The sequence below is a fragment of the Galeopterus variegatus genome, unplaced genomic scaffold (assembly GCF_000696425.1).
Source record: "Galeopterus variegatus unplaced genomic scaffold, G_variegatus-3.0.2 Scaffold655, whole genome shotgun sequence".
NCBI lineage: Eukaryota > Metazoa > Chordata > Mammalia > Dermoptera > Cynocephalidae > Galeopterus > Galeopterus variegatus.
Genome location: NW_007726766.1, coordinates 301742 through 302398, shown reverse-complemented (window position 1 = coordinate 302398; position 657 = coordinate 301742). Strand labels below are relative to the sequence as shown.

Sequence of the window (657 nt, the reverse complement as noted above, 5' to 3'; positions counted from 1 at the left end):
GTCCTCCCCCCTTGGCCGTCCAGCGGTCTCCTCGCCGCTGCCGCCCAGGGACGCGCCGGCGCCGGCCCCGGCCGCCGCGGCCAGCTGCTGCGCCCCGCGCGCGTAGCCATCGAAGCCGCCCTGGAGCTGGTGGCTGTTGCTGATGAGCGCCTCGACTGCGTCCTCGGGGCTGAAGCCCAGCGCCTCGGGGTTCAGCTGCTGCGGGTAGCCGGTCATCCAGTAGTAGTCTTCCAGGTGCGCCTTCTGCTCGCTGCCCGAGCCCGGGCTGGGCGCCGAGAAGCTGGGGGAAGGGGGCACCGAGCTGCACGGCGTGCTCATGGGGGTGGAAGACAGGGAGCCCCCGGCGATGAGACGGCCGCACTGGCTGATGATGCGGTCGGTCTCCACCGGTTCCTTTTTCACTTCAAACTTCATCAGATCGAAGTCATTAACATATTCCATGGCCAGGGGACTGGTGGGCAGGTCGGAGTTGCTCATTGCCAGTTCTGATGCCATTCTCCTGCCGCCGCCGCCGCCGCCGCCGCCGCCGCTCCTCCAGATGGGCTGCAGGAGTGGGGCCAGCGGGCTGTGCTGGGTGGCCAGCGGGTGAGCCAGCTTGCCGGGCTGGGGCGCTTCTAGCTAGCGCGGCGGTGGCTGGCCCGAAACCTCCGAGCGCGC

The 657-nt window shown here is 70.0% G+C and overlaps 1 protein-coding gene across 1 annotated transcript in view; it reads right to left on the bottom strand.

Moving 5' to 3' along the window:
- MAF (v-maf avian musculoaponeurotic fibrosarcoma oncogene homolog) overlaps positions 1 to 495 on the bottom strand; it is a 1960-nt gene extending 1465 nt beyond the window's left edge. Inside the window, exon 1 of the mRNA XM_008571034.1 lies at positions 5 to 495. Coding sequence (XP_008569256.1) covers positions 5 to 495 — 491 coding nt within the window. The remainder of the gene's footprint in view (positions 1 to 4) is intronic.
- Positions 496 to 657: the final 162 nt, after the last annotated feature.